This window comes from Trichosurus vulpecula, chromosome 7 (genome assembly GCF_011100635.1).
Source record: "Trichosurus vulpecula isolate mTriVul1 chromosome 7, mTriVul1.pri, whole genome shotgun sequence".
Taxonomy (NCBI): domain Eukaryota; kingdom Metazoa; phylum Chordata; class Mammalia; order Diprotodontia; family Phalangeridae; genus Trichosurus; species Trichosurus vulpecula.
Window position 1 is genome coordinate 18,158,108 of NC_050579.1, and position 19,463 is coordinate 18,177,570.

The 19,463-nt window shown below is 43.4% G+C and overlaps 1 protein-coding gene across 1 annotated transcript in view; it reads left to right on the forward strand.

The window, feature by feature from the left end:
• Window positions 1-19,463, forward strand: part of ANKMY1 (ankyrin repeat and MYND domain containing 1) — a 126,142-nt gene that overhangs the window by 66,436 nt on the left and 40,243 nt on the right. Inside the window, exons 10-14 of the mRNA XM_036768048.1 lie at window positions 4,701-4,841; window positions 9,168-9,275; window positions 13,249-13,380; window positions 15,709-15,822; window positions 16,097-16,262. Of these exons, the coding sequence (XP_036623943.1) occupies window positions 4,701-4,841; window positions 9,168-9,275; window positions 13,249-13,380; window positions 15,709-15,822; window positions 16,097-16,262 (661 nt within the window). The remainder of the gene's footprint in view (window positions 1-4,700; window positions 4,842-9,167; window positions 9,276-13,248; window positions 13,381-15,708; window positions 15,823-16,096; window positions 16,263-19,463) is intronic.

The window sequence follows — 19,463 nt, forward strand, 5'->3', positions numbered from 1 at the left end:
GTCCCTTTCCCCATTTCCTTTTTGAGCTTAATATATTTATATACTGACCGCTCTCTCTCTCTGTCTCTCTCTTTCTCTGTCTGTCTCTGTCTCTCTGTCTCTGTCTCTCTCTCTCTCCTCTCCCCTGCTCTCTCCCTCCCTCCCTCTGTCTCTATCTCTGTCTCTAAACCCATAGCAATATCATGAAGGTAAGGCCCAGATCTCTTGATCCTTCATAGCATGATCTTATTCTTTTAGCATCAGGTCAAGACTTTTGGTGTTCTCTTCTTCCTTTGAGAAGGTCACCATTAAGGAAATTTCTCCCTTTGTGATGCCCATGCCTGACTCTCAAATTCATAATTCCAAGGCTCAAAATGTCCACTCTCAGGATTTCTAGTCTCTGACCTGTGCTTAGAGAAGGAAATTGCAAGGAGATTGTGAACCAAGACAGTGGTAGAGGAAGAGCCGGTTAGAATCTATAGACATGGTGATCAAGGTTTTTGGGTATATTCCTTCATTTCCATTTCAGTGTATCCTATTGGCCATCCTACTTGCTGAGAACAGTGGTAGAGGTGAGGTTATGTGGGGTGGGGGGAAAGAAGGATTGTGGGATCTATGTCTCTAAGCACCTAACTGTGGCCTTGCTTCATTGCCTCAAATACGAACATGTTTCTACCTGAGGGAGTGGTCAGGCAATTCCCTTGTCTTACTACTGTGTATCTGATTATGTCACTTTTCCAGTGTGTATGTGTATACGTATGTGTGTGTGTGTGTGTGTGTGTGTGTGTGTGTGTGTGTGAGAGAGAGAGAGAGAGAGGAGGAGAGAGGAGAGAGAGGGAGAGAGAGAGAGAGAGAGAGAGAGAGAGACAGACAGACAGACAGACACAGAGAGTTTTAGTCTAAAACTGTTAGTCCATGAATTCTCTTTTGTCCTTCCCCATTTGTGAGGGCTGCTCCTTTATAGAAAACATTTGCTTAGGATATAATGATAGTCAGCTTATCTTTATCTGAAGACAAAACCCATTATAAAAATATATACAGCAAATAGAAGAAGATTCAGAGAGATAAGGAAACTCATGAGGGTAAGCAATGTTGGTTCACCAGGCAATATTGAGGCAGGGGAGAAGTAGAGAGTGGAAAAACTCACCAGGTCCCAGGAGTGGAAACTGTCATGGAAACACAAAATTCTGTTCAGGCAGATTACTCCCACAATGGATCAGTGAGCCAGAGAAGGCTCTAACTGCTTATGGGTATATGTATCTTAGGGTAGTAGCTGCTTTATTTGCAATCAGCTGGCCACTGACTGACATGTCTTCACCCCTGACCCTGAGAGAAGTCTCAGTAAAGCTCCAAATTTTCAGGACTCTTTCCTTCTCCCAAAGCTTCCACTTAGTCCCTCCTTCAAGCTGGGAAAAGCTACACTTAGCATCAGTTCCCTCCTCTGTCCCCTTCACAATCTCCTTGCCAACTAGGAGCTACAGACTCACAGGTTTAACACTGGAACAGACCTGGCAGATCTAATCTAACCCCTTCATTTGACAGATGAAGATTCTGAGTCCTACAAGGGTGAAGTGACTCTCCCAGTGTCCCAGTTCCTGGTAAAGGGGGGCTGTGAACCCAGGTCCCCCAACTCCAAATCCGGTGGTTTTTTCCTACCACCTCATATGGTGTTCCTTTTCATACCTTAGAGAATCTGTCTGAAGGTTGAGGCCTTGATCAATGAGCTTTCCAATTCTCTTCCAGATCATAATTCTATTAAAAGGTACTTGGTCACATGAAATCTTACCTTAACTAAGATCATAGATGATAGTTATCCTTAATATTAAGTGAAAAAAAGATCCTCCAGATTAGCATTCTATGTGCTTAATATTTCAGTTGCATTTTTGTGGGGATGATCTTAACGTTTATTCAGGAGTGAGGAAGATGAATTTTATTCATTAGAAGTACCTCAGGATATTTTTGCATGCAGATCTCACCAGCTGCCAAACTTTTAAGAGTGAACCTTTAAATATTCTTTAACCTTTAGAGGGAAGGCTCTGCTAAGCAATTTTGAAAAATAAATCACATTTATATAAGTAATTTTATTAGCCATTAATAAAATTTTGGGGTGGATATTTCTGGAGTATATTGTGAATTTTCTACATTACTTATTTCCTAAGTATACCTAGTAGTTGAAAAGCTTTTGAACTCCAGTTTTGGTTTCCAGCTCCCTGAGGATTTGACAGATTGTAAATTGTGATGAACAATGCTTTTTTTTAAAGGGCCATCTATTCAGTGAGAAAGATCATTCTCATGAATGGAATGATCTATCTATCATGGTTGGTTATTGTCCTTTGTTCTTGAAGAGGACCAAAATGACCTTTATCATACAACTAGGCTCTATGGTACAGCAGGACTATGGGCTTGCCAGTCAGAGGAACTGGATTCAAATCCTTCCTCTGATCTCGGCTGCTTGCCGCCTGTATGACCATGGGCAAATCACTTGGCCTCTGTGGGCCTCAGTTTCCTCATCTGTAAAATGAGAAGCTTAGACTAGATGGTTAGTGAGATTTCTTCTAGCTCTAGGGCTGTACAACTCTAAGAGTTGTAGGATTAATTAAAATTTTTGGTTTTCAACTATTATCTTGGGATCTTGCAGACAGTAATATTAGTTTTTCCATAAAAAATTCTAAACAAAATGAAATATCTTACACTATAAACTCCACTGATGCAGTGGCATGATTATAAAATTAAATGTACTTAGTGAGGAAACCCCATTGGCTGATGTCTAGACAAGCAAAATGAGCCAGAGTTGAGCAATTATGCCATTTAGTGAATTTAGCTGTGGCAACAAGCCAAGCAGGATCATTCTGCTTCCCAGCTTCCCTTACCCAGTAGCGCTGAGCACCTAAATCGGCCGGCAGATCTTATTTCCCTGTGTATGCTGTGACTGGGGACAAGTGGGACTGGTATTTCATATAAACAATGAGTGGGTTCATTCATTTTCCTTTCTTTTAACTTCACATTTAAAACCTCCATGCTTAAGTGATGGATCAGGCCTTCCCCAGAGATACAACGTGGTAGAGGGGAAAGATGCTCTTGGCTCAGAGGACCAGGGTTCACTTACTATTTGGGTGACCTCAGATAAGCCCCTTGGCTTCCCTGAGCCTCAGCGTCCTCAAAGGTGGAATAAGAGGGCAGGACAAATGGACTAGTACTAGAGTTGGAGTTAGACCCTTTCCTCAGAGCCTCAGTTCCCCTCGCTATAAAATGAGGGGTTAGAGTAGATGGCCTCTGAGACCCCTTCCAGCTTCCAAGAGCTATGAGCTTATGAAGTGATCCCATGATCCATTCTCCATGGGGCCTCAGTTTCCCGCTCTGTAAACTAAGGGGATTGGAGTGGAAGGCCTTTGAGGTTCTTTTCATCCCTAGGGATAGGGATCCTATGCTTTTATGTTGCTCTGTGGAGGCTTAGCCTTCCTGCAGCCATTTGTGAAATCAGAGCACAATTTATTACTCATTAATCATACTTTGTGGCCTTGTATTCTCTGTCAGCTAAGTTGACAATTAGTGTATTTGTCAGAAGTCCAAATAATTGATTAATTCGCTTCTGTTCTTTCCTTCAGGAAGGAAAGATCATTCTGTTCTTTGACTTTTATAAACAAGGCTACTATGTCAAGGCCATAGTCTGTATATCTGTGTGTACACCATTTGTGTGCATGTGTGTGTGTGTGTGTGTGTGTATGTGTGTATGTGTAGGGCATTGGTGGGGTGGGGGTGTGTGTTTGGGGAGAGGAAAGTAAGGGGATGGTGATGGCCGAGGGTCTTCTGAGAGTTCAAGTTTTAAATGATTGGGATTTCCAGAAGAGACAGCTTGCGCATTCGGTTGCTAGCAAGGTTGTTCAGGGAAATTCTACAACAAGCATCTATTAAGTTCCTAGTAGGTACCAGGGAGTATGCTAGAAACTGGGTATACAAAGACAAGAATAAAGCATCCCTATCCTCAAGGAGCTTACCCTCTATTGGGGGAGATTGCATGTAGTAAAAAAGTTTATATAAAATATATACGAATATTCTCTTAGTGGGTGAGGACAGTAAGAGCTAGGGGAAGGGTGGGAGGTCTGGAAGGGCTTCCTGGAGTAGGTGGTGATTGAGTGGAATTATGAAAGAAATAAAGAGATTATGGGGCACTAGGTGGCACAGTGAGTAGAGCACCTGCCCTGGAGTCAGGAGGACCTGAGTTCAAATCCAGCCTCAGACACTTGACACCCTTACTAGCTGTGTGACCTTGGGAAAGTCACTTAACCCCAGTTGCCCTGCCTTCCCCCCTTGAAAAAGAAAAAGAAATAAAGAGATTCTGAGAGGTGGAGGTGGCAGGGAGGGCATTCTAAGAGTGGGGAAAAGCCAGCACAAAGTCACAGAGATGGGAGATAGAGCATCATTGGTGAGAAACAGCAAGGGCAGTTTGACTGGATGTAGAGTGCTGGATGTGGTTGGGAAGACAGGGTGGAGCCAGGCTGTGAAACACATTTTCGAAAGCAGCATTAGAGATCTGTGAAATTTGGTGGTGGGCTAGCATCCCTAAGTCATCGGCCTCCAGTTATCCTCCCATAGGCATTTAGTTACTGCTGAGCATAAATAGGGGTAGAAGAATTGACTCTGAGTAGTGGAGGTTGGGCATTGAGGAACGCTTCGGGTAAGGATTGATTGAGCGCTGATTTGATTTCTCTATTCACGTGCAGTTTGACACGTTAATATCAAGCATGAAACTCAATAATGAGCCTGGACCGCCAGTGACTTATTACACCCCGTCTAAGCTGAGTCCTGAAGAAGGCGGGAGAAGCCCCTTGCATGTTGTGTGTGAGAGAGAAGACAACTTCAAGGTAACGAGGAAACCCATGCCCACATTGTGCAGATTGCCTTTTTCCTCTATAAACTGACTTGGAATTATAGAACCTTAGAGTTGGAAGGATCTTAGCAGCCGTCTTGTATAACCCCCTCCCAAGCCTTGCTGAAAATCCCCTGGGAACAAACATATCCCTTCCTTACCCCAACTGTGGTTTTCTAGTTTCTAGCTTTTCTGAACACTTCAGTGACCTTACAGGAAAAACTCTCTTACCTGATGAAAAATCTGGGCTTCTTGATGACAAGAGGAGATCATAGCTCTGGAGCTCTAAAGGGTGCTAGAGGTCATCTAGGTCGGTTCCATCTTTTTACAGATGAGGAAACTGAGGTACAGAGGGGGCAGTAACTTGTTGAAGGTTATGGAGATAATGAGTGGCCAAGGGGGGCTCAGGTCTGGGTCCTCTGACTCCAGATTTCCACTGTACCACGCTGTCTCCCATGCTGTCTCCCTGTTTGAAGGAAGGAGGGAGGGAGAAGGGGAAGGAGAAGGAAGAAAGGAAGGAAGAAGGGGAGGGAGGGAGGGAGATAAGAAGGGAGAGAGGAAGGAAGGAAGGAAACACTTACCAAGCTTCTACCGTGTGCTAGGCATTCTTAAGTGCTTTAGAAACACCTCATTTGATACAACAAACCTGGAAGGTAGGTGTTGTTATTATCCCTATTTTATAGTTGAGGATACTCAAGGCAGACGTGGGTAGAGTGACTTGCCTAGGGTCACACAGCTAGTAAGTGTCTGAATGTGGATTTGAACTCAGGTCTTCCTAACTCCAGGTCTAGCATGGAAAAAGTGGGGAGGGTTAAAAACGATGGGAGATCACTTGCCAGTGCTTCATGTTGTCTATTTCATCGTTCTCCTCCTTGGGGGTGGGAGTGGGGGGTCAGAGTGTGGTGAATTTTATCTTTTTATGCCATTTCTATGAAATGGCATTTTAGCGGTAGGTTGGTGTATGTGTCCAGGCAGAGAGAGTGTAGACAAGCAGTGAGCAGACACTAAGGAAATCAAAGTATATTTTTAGAGGTGACTGAATTAGGTAATCTTCAGAATTCAAAATTTAATATGATAAAAAACCCGAGTGTTTAAAGGAGCGTAATAATGCAAGAATGAGCAAGAGGACAGTTTGTCCTACAGCATGGCCGACCACCTTTCAGAGCCAGTCCTTCATGGCCCAGCATGGTGGGAGTTCCATGAGCAAGAGAGAGGGGTGGCGTGGAACAGAAATTCCCAAGTCCCTCTCCTTTCACTCTGTAGGATCAGTGGCAAGGAATATATTTCAGTTTTATTTTTCTCTCTTTAGCACCTTGTACAATGCCTTGTATATAGTAGGTGATTACTAATTGAATGTTAAATTGAATCCTGGGCCTCTCCACACTAGGTTGGGAAAAATGAATTATACCTCTAAAAAAGGATGAATGCTTTTGATGTGACAACAGCAAGTTAGTCGATCAACAAGCATTTATTAAGCCAAGTGCTGAGGACACAAAAAAGGCAAAACAAACAAAAAAAAGACAGATGTTCCCTGCCCTCAAGGCGCTTACATTCTAGTTGGGGAGACAGCATGTAAATAGGCCATACAATAAAATACAGAGTTGATGGAAGATCATCTCAGAGGGGAAATTTCTAGCAGAGTTTTGCAGCCAAGGAAAGGCCTCCCATGGCGGGTGAGATTAGACATGAGTCTGGAAGGAAGTCAAGGAACGCAGTTGGCAGAAGTGAGGAGGCAGAGCATTCTGGGAATGGGATAGCAATTATAAAGGCAAGAAATGGGAGTTGGCCTGTCATGTGAGGAAGAGCAGAGCGATGGAAAAGTCATAGGCCCTTAGAAGGTTGGAAGGACAAAGTGTATCAGGTGGAGGGGAAAGAAAGGAAGGCAGTACCACTGGAGACCCGGACGGGGTAGGCCAGTGTCATCCACAAAACAATTAATGAAGCTGCATTGTATAGCACTTGCTGATATCTGAGGTATAACTGCCCACACTGAAAATTTAACTACAGCACAGCCCTGGCTTTGTCCTTCAAGAAGTGGAGGAACCAAGAAGGGGAAAGTCTAGTCTCCGATCTGATTCTTACAAACAGGGAGGAGTGGGTTTCTGGGTTGGAGAATGGTGAGAATCTAGGAAGGAAGTGATTGTTTCATGGTGGAAGAGAAGGAGAGACAAATCACATGCATAATATGGCATGAATATTAGATTTGGGGAGAACAGATTTTATAGGGTTCAGTGAAAAGATAGGATTCTAAGACTAAAATTCTAATGGGAAGGTCATCCAAAGAGGGCTGGGAAGACCTCAAGGATGAAATTGTGAATATACAACAGGAATTTTGATGAGCAAGAAGAAGCAACACTGTCAGGAAAAACTGATGTGGGTACCCTAAGAACTTAGCAACCCACTTAGATGAAAGAAAAAGACAAATGTCCGATAAGAGAGAGCCAATGTCATGGGGTTTGAGCAGTGTCAAGATTGCTGAAGCTCAGAAGGAGCTGAGGCTAACAAGGAAGCATAAGGATGACAGAAGGTGGTTTCTAAAAGCCATATTGGTGAAAAGAGGAGAATGCAAACTACCTTTCAGTGCTGATGGGTTGGTGGGAACCTCCATTGGAGAGATGGCAGAGCTGCTCAATCCTTATTATACTTCTGATTTCTCAGCCAAGGAGGAATGATCTCTGGCCTGGGAAGGACGGGACAACAACGGCTAACGGAGATATTCTAGACAAATGGGGTGTTAGTAAGAGGACCCCAAGTTGTCCTTGATAAATTCAGGCCACCACCCCCAGGTGAACTATGTTCTTAGGTATTGAAAGAACTGGCAGATATGATTGCCAGGCAACTGTCAGCAAATGTCCAAAGATCTGAGAATAGGAAAAACAGTATATGTGATGAGCAAGGCAAAATCGTACCAGCTTTTTTTTTTTAAAGAAAAAAGGAAAGAGAGTAGAACCTATAAAATCTATAAACTCTAAGTTGATTAAGTCTTAATTAGAATGAACAGGAGCTATAGAGTTGTAGATTTAGCATAGAAAAGGAAAAATTATATAAGGAAATTTATATAAATTTATAGGAAAAATTTCCTAGCCTAAGCTATCCCAAAGTGGAAAGGGCTGCCTTGGGGGGAGGTCACCAGACACCCAAAGCCTTCAAGTATGAACCGGATGATTCCTTTTAAGGAATCTTGTTGAGGAATGAGTTAGACTTACTGACTTTTGAGGTCTCTTCCCACCCTGAGCTTCTATGATTCCATGAGAAAGGAGTGTGGTATAGTAGACAGAGCATTGGACTTAGAGCCATAAAGTTGTCGTTGAGTCATTTCAGTCACATCCGACTCTTCGTGACCCCATTTGGCATATTCTCGATAGAGATACTGGAATGGTTTGCCATTGCCTTCTCCAGCTCATTTTACAGATGAGGAAACTGAGGCAGACAAGGCGAAATGACTTGCTCAGGGTCACACAGCTAGTAAGTGTCCGAGGCCAGATTGGAACTCACAAAGATGAATCTTCCCAGCTGCCTTGGAGTCATAAAGACCAGAGTTCAAATCCTGCCTCAGACATTTACTAATCTTCCGGGGCCTCAGTTTCTCCACCTGTAAAATAAGGGGAGGTTGGATTTGATGGTCCTTTAGGCTCCCTTGAAACTCTAAATCTTTGAGTCTATGGTCCTCTGAATTTCAAGAAAATAAAAGATTTGAATGGAAAAATAAAATTGTCTTGTTTCTCGATCAGTTGCTTAAGAGTTGTTTGAGGGTGTTATTTTTGACGTTTTTCTTTTCCTTCTCTGTCAGGCACAATGTCCTTCCTTTGTTCCCAGGGAGCACTTCACTGAACACATGACTTTAATTTCTCGTGCTTTCATAATGGCAGCCCTCCTGGGTTACATTTTGCTTTTGGGGGAAACCTGTTCCAAGTCTAGCCAACTCATCCGAGATTCAGAGGTTTTCAGAATTCTTGATCCTGGGCTGCCTTTCACCTTTGTTGTTGTTGCTGCTTGGTTTTTTTTGTGCCTTATTTTGATGGATGAAAGCCTGAGGACCCTAATATTGCAAAATGCAGGCACGTTTGGCTGCCCTCCAAACAAACTTTAAGTTGTAGTTTTTGCTGCTCACGAACCCTTGTACCCCTCTCCCGGGAAGGATGAATGCTTTGCCATCGCTGTCAAAAGGTTACTGTTAAGTACCCACTCCTCACATCTCAGTAATTTGAGGGAGATGAATTTATGTTTTAATTAACATGTCAAAAGTAAATGCAAATACATTTCATTTCATTGGCAACATTTCTTTAAGCTCTTGTCTAACTCTGCCTTTTTCTCCATCCAGTATGCAAGGGACATCATACGTCTCCTGTTAATTCATAAAGCGAATCCCAATACTGTGTGGAGTGGTCATTCTCCACTCTCCCTGTCCATTGCCAGTGGGAATGATCTGGTAAGTATCATCAGCCTGTCTTGTGAGTGCTTTGTCCTTTGTTTAAGCATATTGGCCTCTGTACCAACAGGCAAAGTTGTGATTTAGTTTGGTGCTGGAGCAAATGCTGGATTACTTTATGGTGGAGATATAATCATGGAATTGTAAAAACAAACATCAAGATGCCTTTTGGGGTCAGATGGTCTCCCCAGATGGGGATGGGTATGTTCTGTAGGTTGGGAGTCCCTGGGAAGGTAGGCCCTATCTGTCTGCAGTTTGAGAGCTAAAGTGAGAAAGGGCTCAGAGGCAGCCAAGTCTAGTCCTCCCAATTTTGCAGATGAGGAAACTGAGGCCCAGACAGCTGAAGTGAAGGTAGTGTCAGAAATGGGATGGGAAGCTGGGTTCTCTAACACCAGAGCCAGTGGAGCCTTGCAAGTATCTCAGCCTGTGTCTCCGCACTTGCTTTGGCCCATGACCCCTCCCTCTTTCTTACTTATGCCCTTCTTCCTGGAGTGGTACCATTCTTCAGATCAGAACTGACTCTGTGTTCTTTTGTTTTTTAATCACAGATGCTTTATGGGGATGCAATTAACTTTTCAGGGGGCCAGAAGTTTGCCATGTGCTTCAGATTTTTCCCAATATAGCAAGAAACAAACTTTGCAAAGCATCAAGCACCATATAAAGGCATCTATCTATCTATCTATCTATCTATCTATCTATCTATCCATCCATCCATCTATTTATTTATCAACTCCAGAATGAAAGATCTATTATTGTCTTTGACATGATAGTAGCCATGTAGGCCTACTCGTTTCTTCTTTTCATATCGTACTTTCCTGAGAGCTTTTATATAACCTTAATATCTGAATATATCCTTCCCTTACCCCTACCCAGTGAGCCAGACTTGTAGTAAAGATGGAGAGGAAAGGAAAGGAAAGGAAAGATATGCTGGGCAATGAGATATTTGTAAAGTGCTTATTAGCACAGTGCCCAGCACATAGTAGATGCTTAATGTCTCCTTCCTCCCTCCTTCTTTCTCTCCCTTCCTTCTTTCCTTCCTTCTTCCTTCCTGCCCTTCCGCCCTTCCTCCCTCCCTTCCCTCCTTCCTTCCTTTTCAATCCTGTTATTTTTTATCTTTTTGTTTTTTTTTGGAAGGGGGAAGGCAGGGCAGTTGGGGTTACGTGACTTGCTCAAGGGTGTGTCAAGTGTCTGAGGCTGGGTTTGAACTCAGGTCCTCTTGACTCCAGGGCTGGTGCTCTACTCACTGCGCCACCTAGCTGCCCCTATTTTTTATCTTTATAAGATCTCTTGTTGGACTCCCAAGATAGCTGGCGATATTGTATGGAATGCTGGACCTGTAGTTAGGAAGATCTGAGTTCAAATTTGGCCTCAGATGCTTACTAGTTGTGTAACCCAGGGCAAGCCATTTAAATTGTCTGCCTCAGTTTCCTCAACTGAAAGATGGGGATGATAATAGCACCCATCTCCTAGAGTTGTTGTGAGAATCAAATGAGATTTGCCTGGCACATAGTAGGGGCTTTATCAATGCTCATCCCCTTCCCTTTCCCCCTTGTATATGTCCCCTTCTCTCTCCACACATCCAGCCCCAAACGCTATTTCAGGTCTTCATCACCCTTCTCCTGGACTATTGTAAAACAGCCTTCTGACTAGTTTCCTTGATTCCCATTTCTCCCCACTCTGAAACATGCTGCTGTCCGCTGCCAAGGTGAGTTTCCTGAAGTGTGGGTCTGACCATAGACCCTGTTCAGTGAATTCCATGGCTCCCTATTGCCTCCAGGGTCAGATAGGGATTTTTTTTGTTGGATATTTGAAGCCCCTCACAGCAAGTCCTTTCCTGCCTTTCCAGTCCTCTTATATCTGACTCCCCTCCCCACCCTGGAGCTCCAGCAGCCCTGGCTTACTCAGACACAGCCTGCCTCTTAGCTCTGCTCCTTCCTACTGACTGTCCCTTGGGCCTGGGTCACCCTCTTACCTTGGATGCCCCTGAGGTTCCCTGGATTCCTTCAGGATGTAGCTCCAATCCTCCCTTCTGCAGGAGCCTTGCCCCTATAGCTGTTAGCGTCCCCCCCCCCCACCGCCTCCCATCACCTTCTAGTTACTCAGTGTATTGGGTTATCTTGTAGGTTCCTAAGTATTTACATATCATCCCCCATTAGAATGTATGCTCCTCGAGGGAGGGTGCTGGTTTTGCCTTTCCTTGGGTCCCTGGTGCTTAGCTCAGTGATCCGCACACAGAAAATGTTTAATTAGTGCTTGCTAACTGAGTTGATTTTCTCTCAGTCTTTTGGACTCTGCTCTCCTAAAGTCTAAGGTACTTTTATTAATGAGTGGCATTCTTTTCCAGGGCTATTATGTATTCTGAGATGCCATGCTCGTTTCTCCTTGGCCAGTCTGCTCTTCTTTGTTGCCCAAATGATTAATTCATTCTTATTGCTGGCACTGTTTCCTTGGCCTTTTGAATAATAAGGAAGCTAAGAGAGGGCTTTGATTGGGATGCTAGATACTGTAGATGTCCTTGGTAGTAGAAATAGACAGCCAATCGTTCTCAGGAGTATAGATTTTGGGAAACTTTATACCAAATGGGACAGCTGGGGTTTTGGAGGGGGATAGATGAATGGGCAGCTAGCTAGATAGAATGCTAGGCCGGGAGTCCGGAAGACTCTTCTTCCTGAGTTCAAATGTGGCTTCAGACACTTTCTAGCTGTATGACCCTGGCAAGTCACTTCACCCTGTTTGCCTCTGTTTCCTCACCTGTAAAATGAGCTGGAGGAAGAAATGGCAAATCACTCCAGTATCTCTGCCAAAAAAACTCCAAATGGGGTCCTGGAGAGTCAGACACGACTGAAACAACTGAACAACAGTAACAACAGATGAACAATGGAAGATTGTCAGAGAAAACAGTCCCAGGTCTCAGCATAGGGAAGTTCAGTGGATGCTTACTATTAAAATAGTAGATAGTTGATTGCGGTATGCAGTGTTAAAACAAAAATTCATATCATACCATAGATTTAGAGTGGGGAGGATCTTAGAGGGCATCTCTACCTCTCCCTATCCCCTTTTATTTTACAGATGGGGAAACTGAGGCTCATTCAAACCCAAGTCCCCTGCTTCCAAATCCAGCACTCTTCCCAGCAGGCATTATGATCTCCCTAAACTAAACTGAATCTACACTAAAATAATATCTTAACATGATACACTTGAAGTTAATACAATATTAGTTTAGGTTAATTCATGACAAAAAGTGACAAAAGATGGAAAACGGTGCTGGAGGGGTTGTGGAAAGACAGACACTAATGCCCTCTTGGTAGAGTCGTAAACGGGACCAAACATTCTGGAAAGCAGCTGGGAATTAGGCTAAAAAGAGACTAAAATGTCCATACTCTTTGACCCTAACAGAGACCTACCTGTTTGCTAAGTCCAATGCGGTCATCCACAAAAAGAAAGGTTCCATATACACCGAGATGTTTAGAGCAGCTCTTTTTGTAGTAGCAAAGGCCTGGAAACAAAGTAGATGCTGCTCAATTGGAGGATGGTTCGGCCTATTATTGTACACAAACATAAAATGTGTTAGAATACATTTTTAGATCTTCAGTGGGATATGTAGTTTTAGCTAGAAAGTAAAAGGGGCAGCTAGGTGACACAGTGGATAGAACCAGGGACCTAGAATCAGGAGACTCATCTTCCTGAATTCAAATCTGGCCTTAGACACTTACTAGTTGGGTGACCCTGGGCAAGTCACTTCACCCTGTTTGCCTCAGTTTTCTCATCTGTCAAGTGAGCTGGAGAAGAAATGCAAACCACTCCAGTGTCTCTGCCGACAAAACTCCAAATGGGATCATGGAGAGTCAGATGTGCCTGAAAAATGACCCAACAACGACAAAATGTTTATTATTGTTTTTTAATGCCCCTAAAGCCGTGTGTTTAACTTGATTGACTTCTCTCAATGTATATTCAGTACTTGTGTTTTTTTCAGGCAGTGCATGAACTTCTCCTCTGGGGAGCAGACCCAAATCTGGCCTTAACTAAAGGGGTGGGCAGCGCTCTTTGTGCCGTGGCCAACCTAGCATTTGAGCAAAAAAGAACCCTGGATGGTAAAATCGCTTTGGTAAGCTCTTTGTGTGGCTGGGCCTTTTGTGGGGGCCTGATTTATGGAATGTGAAAACTCGTTTTCATTCTTTAGCGATTTCTTGTGGCAATTAAAGTGATTCTTCATTTTTATCTGTTCTGGGTTCCATGTTGGGATCTGTGTCAGCTCCTTATTTTTTCCATGATGAAACTGTGAAAGGGGATGAATTTGTTTGTCTTTCCTGTCATTTTTATGCTCTTTTAAAAAAAATGTAAGGAAAACTATTTCCTTAAAAATCATGTTAAATGTGACTCTCTCTGGGGAACTGAGGGGGAACTATCTGATGGCAGAAGAGCAAACTTTTACACACGAGGAGTCGAGGCATGAAACAACCAACAACACAACAAAAAAAAGGATGCTGGGAAGTCATAATGGCCAAGCTTGACCCTGAAGAAGAGATGGGAGAAGACAACTAGCTCCTTATGTTCCCCAACCCTCCCTGCTCCCCAACATCCTCCCTTATAGCAAAGAATAAAGAAGAGGGGCAGTTCAGAAAGAACCAAACAGATGACATCATCTGACATTATATAGGGTATCCCCAGAATCTTTTCTGGAAGGGGTTGGGGCTGAGGGACATATTGTGAAATGTACGATGTGCAAACGAGATACCAATAAAAACTGTGAGCACCTACTCAGTGTTGAGTTCAGGACATAGAAAAAAGGTACAAATAAGCCAAGCCAGTGAGCATTTCTGAAGCACTACTGTGTGCTAGGCACTGTGCTAAGTGCTGAAGGCGCCATGGTAAACCCTCGTCCGTGTTCTCAAGGAGCTCACATTCTAGTTTAGGTATTTATTTTTCTATTTGGACTGGCCCTATGATTTCATCAAGCTGGAAATGAAGAAATTCCCCCTGCCAATGTAGAGGAGTATCTGATCTGCAACTTACATAGTCTTGGAGAATTATTTGGGACATTGAGAGGTTAAGGGGCTTGCCTGGGGTCATAGAACCAGAGAGTATCAAAGTTGGTTTTGGGCCCAGGGCTTGGTGACTTAGATGCCAGTTGTCTCCTCTCACCCCCCCGCCTCATTTATTGTTTGATGTGCTTGTGACTGTTTTTGAGGAGCTGAAAAGAAACTTGGCTGTTATACCATCTTTGGGCTTAAATGCCCAAAGCATTTTAATCATTATATATTTCCACTTTTCCTACACTGTATCCAAGCATTTCTTTGGTCATATGCAGATAACAGCCTTTCCAGCGAACAGTGGGTTCACTATAATTTAAAGGGAAACTGATGGTATGAAATAATGATCGTTGTCTGAGGATAACCACCATGATAATGGTGATACCTCAGGACTGTCAGGACCTGTTACTTCCTTGGTATAACCAATGCAGGGCACAGCTTCCCTGTGCTTGGTGGTATTTGAGAAGCGTTGGCACAGAAGTCAGTGGAAAGAATATTGCTTCTGGTGTCAGAGGACCCAGGTTTGAGTCCTACCTATGTGACCTTGAGACACGATTAACTTTAGTTTCTTATCTGTAAGTAGGCAGCCAGGGATAGGTAGGGATAGAATGTGAGAAGTGGAATTGGAGAGACCTGAGTTCAAATCCTCCCTCTGTCACTTAATAGCTATTTGACCCTGTGTAAGAATGTGTCTTAATCCCCCCTTAGCCTTGGCTTCCCCATCTACACAATGAGGGTAATACTAGACCCCAGCTCACAGGACTGTTATGAGCATCAAATGAGCTGAGTAAAGAGTAAAGCCTTCACAAACTTCAAAGCGACAGACAAAGCTAGTGATCATCATTAAGCAAGGAGGTTGGACAAGATGGCCTTTGAGGTCTCTTCCGCTTCTAGAACTAGGCTCCTTCACAAGGGACAAGCAGTCATAAATGTGTCTGGATGTCATAGTTTCCACTAGCTCGTCTGTTCTTTGGTTGAACATTAGCCAGAGAAGCAAACTCTGTGAAGTTCTTTGTCCTGGTCCCGTTTTCTGCTGGCGGCCAGCCCACCGCGTATTTGATCCTTTGTCGTATTTTCTTTTGACGGTAATTTCAAGAATCCCAAGTGGCTTCATTATTATCATCATTGGTTAAATTTTCATTGATAATCTTTTGTTTTCACATTCTCTATATTCCCTAATGTATCCCTCCCCCATTTCTCTCTCAGGAGCTGTCCATTAGAACAAAGAATCAAAACAGGGATGGAGGGGAACGGTTCACAAAACTAATCACGATGTGGGAAAAGACTGACATATGCAGTGCTCCACACCCATAGGTCCCCACATAATTAAAGAAAGGGGGAGAGTGGTTCATTACTGCCTACAGGGGTCTTGCTTTGTTTGATGAAGACGTTGTCTTTTGCAGATCGACACACTCATTCAGTATGGGGCAGATATCCTGATTCCGATTAAATTGGTCCAAGGAGAAAGATCCGCCGTGGGAACTGCTGTGGACTACGCATACTTCAAATTCTTCCAGGTATGGCCTTGAAAAATCCCGGGCAGCCAACTTGCAGGAAAAGCAGCGCCTGTTTGGTAGGTATGGCACACTTAGGTTCCCTTTGTCATCTTCCAGCAAAGTCGGGGTAAGAGCATAAACACTCCGCAGGTGGTCTGGCAAAGGTACCAGGTCTGGTGCTCCTTGTGTGGATTTGAAAAGGTGGAGGTTCAGCCCGGGGACGATCTACGTTTCTAGTTGGTTTTGACCTCGGGATGCTAATGACCGTAGAGTAATGAATTGTTGTGCACTGCAGGATAGGCGGATAGCACATACTCCTTTACACTCGTTGACGGCGGCGGAACGAGAAACGCTGGTCTTGCGTAAAAAATTCTTGGAATACCTGGGTGTCCGGCTCCGCAAAGCTGTTCTGGCGAAAGAGGACCAATGGAATAGGAAGCAGCTGCTGCTGTCCAAGAAGGGTGAGTAAAAACCAGAACCACAGTGTCCACGGTGACTGATGCTCTTGTGTCCTAGGGAACCATATTGGGAAGAATTATCAACTCTGAGAGGCCAAGTGATAGTAGAAAGCCAGATTAGGAGCCAGGAGGACCTTGGTTCAAGTCTTTAACACATACTGGCTCTGTGCAAGACCCTCGGCCATTCTGTACTTTTGGCCAGAGGTTTCAAACTCACAGCTGGGAGGGTGGGAGGAACCATTTTCAATTGTAATCAGGAAATATTTAACAACATAAATATAAATACAATAGAACATAGATGATGGTTTTTTTTTGTGGTTTTCTAAGTCAGTCTGCCACCTGGCAGAAATCCTCACTTAGGGTTTTTCACCCTCATTGCTATTTGCGTTGGACACCGTGCTCCAGGCAACTCATTAAGATTATAAATTGAGGAGAGAAGGTGCGCTCCATTGGGAGAAGGAATTCCCTCATCCAGGGAGTTCTCTGTGCTAATGAAATCACAGGCCCAGTCCATGTCTTCATCGCCTATTATATTCAACATGAAAGCTTTACTCTCTCACAGACTGTTTAAGGGATCGTTTGCTTAATTAGTAGTTTGTCCAGTTAAAAAAAAATTCATTATGCCAGTAACAAGCAACCACCAGCATGAACTTTTCGTTCAACAGAAAAGAGGATTCAGTGTGAAACAACACATGTCTCTTGTGCCCGATTTACTTTTCTTTTGAAAGCCCATATTCTATTTGGCATTGTAGGCCCCTCCTACCTTTTCATTCTTCTGGTACTTTACTCCCAGACGGGTACTCTTTTATCCAGGGACACTGGCCTCCCTGCTGGTCCATGAACAAGACCCTCCATCTCGAGGCTCTGGGCATTCTCTCTGACTGTCCCCTATGCCTGGAATGCTTCTCCCTCTTCTTCTCTGACTACTGCCCTCCCTGGCTTCCTTTAAGTCCTAAATAAAATCCTACTTTCTACAGGAAACTTTCCCCAGCCCCTCTTAAATCTAGTGCCTTACTGAAGTATTTCCTGTTTATCTTGTATTTGCATAGATTGCTTTGCATAGATGTGTTTGCGTGTGGTCTCCCCAATTAGACTGAGGGCAGGAGACTGTCTTTTGCCTTTTCTTGTATCCTTAGCCCTTAGCATAGTGCCTGGCACATTGTAGGTGCTTAATAAATGTTTATTGATTGATTCTAAGTACTTTGCAAATTTCAGATTTCAATATAAATAATAATTGTTAACATTTATGTATTCTTATGTAACATGTTTTATGTGTATACTTTGAGGTTTGGCATATCTATAGATTTAACATATGCACATTATGCATATATGTACATATATTCTACAATATAGCCATATTATGAATATACATGTGGATATATGACATGATATATACATATATAAATTTGATTCTCAAAACCACCCTGGGAGGTCGGTGCTGTTACTACCCTCATTTTACAGGTGAGGGCTGAATCTGGGAGAGCTTGAGTGATTTTTCAAGGAAGGAAGCAATGACTTAGGATAAGACACTCATACTTTCCCTTCTCTTTTCTCTGATCCTCTCCCACATACAATTATGGCCACAGATTCATTTATTTCACATTGCTCTACATAATTGATCAGCCAGCCATTTATTAAATACTTACTATATCCTAGCCACTGGGGATATGAAGATGAAAAAGCAACAGCTGTCCCTGCTTAGAGTCTAACTGGGGGAGACACCCTGCATAGGAGTATACAAAATATACACAAGGTCACTTGGGTAGCAGAAGGGTGGAACTCTCAGTGTGGGAAATAGCTCATTCTCTTCATCTCTTGTCCTTCAATATAGGACCATAGACAGAGTTGGGAGGGACTTAGGGGTCATCTAGTCCAATCCTCTCATTTTTCAGTCAAGGAAACTGAGGCCTAGAGAGAGTTAGGTGACTTGCTTTGAGTCAGAGTAAAGTCATTCTGTTTTTCATCAATTTATGTTACAATCTGTTATCAGAACTATTTAAACTATAAAAGGTTAGTTTTATCTTCTGGCTTCTCTATTCACCTTTTATTGAAAACCATGATTTAATTTTCCCCCTTCAAAATTCAGTGTTGGCTGTTTATTGCACTAGAATCCCTGGTCTCTGGTCTCCACTAGCCAGAGCCTCCAGGATTATCTGAGAAGATTTCCATCCATCCATATCACAGTGAGCTGAGCTCTGGGAACACAGCACCTGGATGCCTCTAGGCTTCAGTGACTCGCTGGCATGGCATAACTCAACTTCTGTACCTTATTCTAAGTCCCAGGCTGGCTCAGCTGTGTGTGAAGTTGGTAAATCTAGAAGATACCAACCTGGCAGCCTGATTCTGGGATGTACTTTTCCCTTCTCTTTATCTTTCTATCTGAGCTCCATTGCAGAAGCCATCCATTTTACATCTAGGTCCAGAGCTTTTCCTAGTGGATTGGAATTCATTAATTCCAATGTCCACAGAACTGCAGTTAGGGCCATTCCACCCTCGGGGAGGTTGGCATCATCTGGGAATGCTCAAACTGTATGGAAGCAAAGGAGGAGAGGTGGAAATGGCTTCACAAACACATAATTAATTTGTAAACCGGAAGATGACATCTTCATGCCTTTGAATACATTTTCCTTCTTCAGCTTTCATGCTTGCTAAACAGAAATTGACTCCCAGGTGAAAAATACCCATTCCCAAAGAAACAGATGTCTTACCTTGGAAACCAAACTGCGTAACAGAAGAAAAAAGATTACAAGGAATTAGAATATTAATAATGTCTCAGGCAGCTGTTAGGGCCATCCCACTCTAATTGGGCTCAGCTGGTCCTAAAAAATGAGCCGAATTCTTGCCTTGAAAAACCCAGGTGACCTTGGATTGATTACCTAATGATCATACTCAGGAGGTCTTTGGCTTCCTAGGTAATCCTAATTCTTCTATGCCTAAGGCTTGTTTCTGGGAGCCAGGGATTTGTTGTAACCACATCCCCTTCCGGTCTTGTGACCCTTCCTTTTGTAATATCAAGTCCTGCTCTTCTAAGGAGGGGAAGGCCACCTGGTTCCTGGTTGCCCTCCTGTGGACATGTCCCAGTCTGCCAATACTCTTACTGAAATGGGGCATCCACCGCTCCACATACTGTTCTCCAGATCTGGTCTGACTGGGACAGAGTCCGGAGGAATGCTAAGCTCACCTAATTCTAGAAGGCTTCCTCAG